Here is a 2,624-nt window from a genome sequence, read left to right as displayed (position 1 = left end):
TAAAACTTTTTTTTGCATTGATCCATGTCCCCTGGGGCAGGACCCGGGTCCCCAAACACTTTTTATGACAATAACTTGCATATAAGCCTTTAAAATTAGCACTTTTGATTTCTCCCATAGACTTTTAAAGGGTGTTCCGCGGCATTCAAATTTGCCACGAACACCCCAAATTGTTCGCTGTTCGGCGAACTTGCGAACAGCCAATGTTCGAGTAGAACATGAGTTCGACTCGAACTCGAAGCTCATCCCTAATTTCCTCTATTACATTGCAGATCAGCATGATTTTGTAGCACGGCCTCCTATTTCTGTAACCCTGCACCCTGATTTGTACTGTACCCCAAACTACAATAAAAGAGACACTGACTGGAGTCCCCACCATCTGCCCCATTGGATAAATATTTAACCGATCTGACCCTCCCTTACTATGATGTCATCAGTCTCTGGGCGGAGCTCTCATATCTCCAGTTTCCCCCCACAGATCTTTATACAACCTCTATATACCCATAACACAGCATGGAGGGGCTCAGTGAAGGTGGTGGTGAAGGTGTGGAGATGTCGGATCGGGTCACACAGATCATAAAAGGAGATCTGCCCGACCTCATAATCCAGATCTATCCTGACTCTGTTACTGGAGGGATTGGTGGGTAAGAGGATCTGTTTAGTGTCATGTATCACCTCATACTGATTACCAGACCTGTCCAAACCCCAGGACTTCTTATTATCTCCAATCAGTGACTTTCCTCCTCTCCTCTCTATACTGGGGTAACACATCCCAACTCTCCATCTATCTGATCCCCCGACATCCACTTCCCAGTAATGTCTCCCTGAGGAGAAACTCCGACTGCTCAACACCTGAGAATAATCCTGAAATCTCTCTGGTGTTTCTGGACGATTCTGTTTTCTATCTGACCTGGATACAGTTTTCCTGTCATCTGATATATGGAGCTTATTATTAGCTGTGTTTCCATCCAGTAATATGTCTGCAGCTCCCTGTATATAGAAGGATACATTTACCTCTGTTATTATATCAGATAATGTGTGTAATGTATGTGATATCCCATCCACATCCAGACCCCCTCCATCATGGAGGAGCTTCTCATGTCTCTCTCTGTCCTCATTATCTCCATCCTCAGTATCACACAAGTCACCTGTGTCTGATTCCTGTAAGACAGTCAGTGGATCCGTCATGTTACACAGCTCCTCAATGTGACGCAACTTCCTGGACAGCTCCTCCTTCTTTATTTCCAGATCCCGGATGGAGATGGAGATCCGCTCTGCCCTCCCGGAGATTTCCCTCAGGATTCTCTTCTCCAGGTCTTCCAGACGTCTCCTGAGATCTATAAACAGGACAGTGACTCTCTCGGTGTCACCAGCTGCTTCTTCTTCTACTTTCCTCCTGTGTTCCTGCAGACTCTGGACTCTTTCCTCCGTCTCCTCTCTCTTTGTCAGAAGTTTCTGCAGAACATTCCTCAGTGTCTCCTTCTTCTTCTCAGAAGCCTCATCCAGTGACTCCATCTCATGTCCTTTGTGTCCTCCAATCATACAAAACTTACATACACAGGAATCATCCTCAGTGCAGTAATACTCCAGGATCTTCTTATGGACGGAGCATTTCCTGCTCTCCATGGACAAGGTGGGGTCACATAAGACGTGTTCTGGGGACTTTTTGTGGACTCTTAGGTGTTTATCACACATAGAAACCTCACAGTGCAGACAGGATATAACAGCAGGTATAGGATAGTCCACACAGTGAGTACAGAAGACCCCGGACTCCTCCCGATCTGGCTGAGCAGACAGGAAATTCTCCACTATGTTACGTAGTGTTATGTTCCTGTGCAGTGCAGGCCGATCCGGAAACTTCTCTCTGCATTCAGGACAGGAATATCCTCCAGACCCCCCCTGTGTATCCAGCACACGATCAATACAGACCCGGCAGAAGTTGTGTCCACATCTCAGCATTACAGGATCTGTATAAATGTTCAGACAGACGGAACATTCCAACTCAGCTCTCAGATTAGCAGACGCCATCGCTGACAGTAGAAGAGAAATGAAAGTGAAAGACACCAGAGAAGAATGCAGTTGGGAGGGTCACATCCTGTACACAGGGGGAGGCTGGGCTGTGACTTGTACTGTATTCATAGGATTAGTTATATGAAGGGACACAGATAATAAAAACATCTCCTGTAGGACAATGTTCATCTCCTGGGAATATAACAGACATTTTTCTATTTATACAGTGGGACTTATTTACTGAAGGCAAATCCACTCTGCACTACAAGTGTACTTGGAAGTGCAGTCACTGTAGGTCCGAGGAGAAGATCTGAAATGAGGGGAAGCTCTGCTGATTTTATCATCCAATCATGTGCAAGCAAAAATGCTGTTTTTTATTTTCCTTGCATGTCCCTCTCAGATCTACAGCGACTGCACTCCCAAGTGCACTTGTAGTGCAAAGTGGATTTGCCTTTAGTAAATAACCCCCCATCAAGCACATGGATGGTTTGCTATCTGGATAATCGATATAGATTATGTAGCCATGACCCCCGACCCCTAGAGGCCTAATGGTGACCTCCAGAGTCAGGGAGAGCTGACATTCATCTTCACAGTGTGGATTACTAGGCATAGTG

The 2,624-nt window shown here is 45.8% G+C and overlaps 1 protein-coding gene across 1 annotated transcript; it reads right to left on the bottom strand.

Annotated features, from left to right (window-relative positions):
* Window positions 1–252: 252 nt before the first annotated feature.
* On the bottom strand, window positions 253–2,042 carry LOC141133721 (E3 ubiquitin/ISG15 ligase TRIM25-like). Its single transcript, XM_073623243.1, has one exon. It carries the CDS (start codon window positions 2,026–2,028, stop codon window positions 454–456), a length of 1,575 nt encoding a protein of 524 aa, XP_073479344.1. The 5' UTR covers window positions 2,029–2,042; the 3' UTR covers window positions 253–453.
* Between the last annotated feature and the right edge of the window lie 582 nt (window positions 2,043–2,624).

The sequence above is a fragment of the Aquarana catesbeiana genome, linkage group LG03 (genome assembly GCF_042186555.1).
Source record: "Aquarana catesbeiana isolate 2022-GZ linkage group LG03, ASM4218655v1, whole genome shotgun sequence".
Classification (NCBI taxonomy): Eukaryota; Metazoa; Chordata; class Amphibia; order Anura; family Ranidae; genus Aquarana; species Aquarana catesbeiana.
This window is presented reverse-complemented; position numbering and strand designations above follow the sequence as displayed.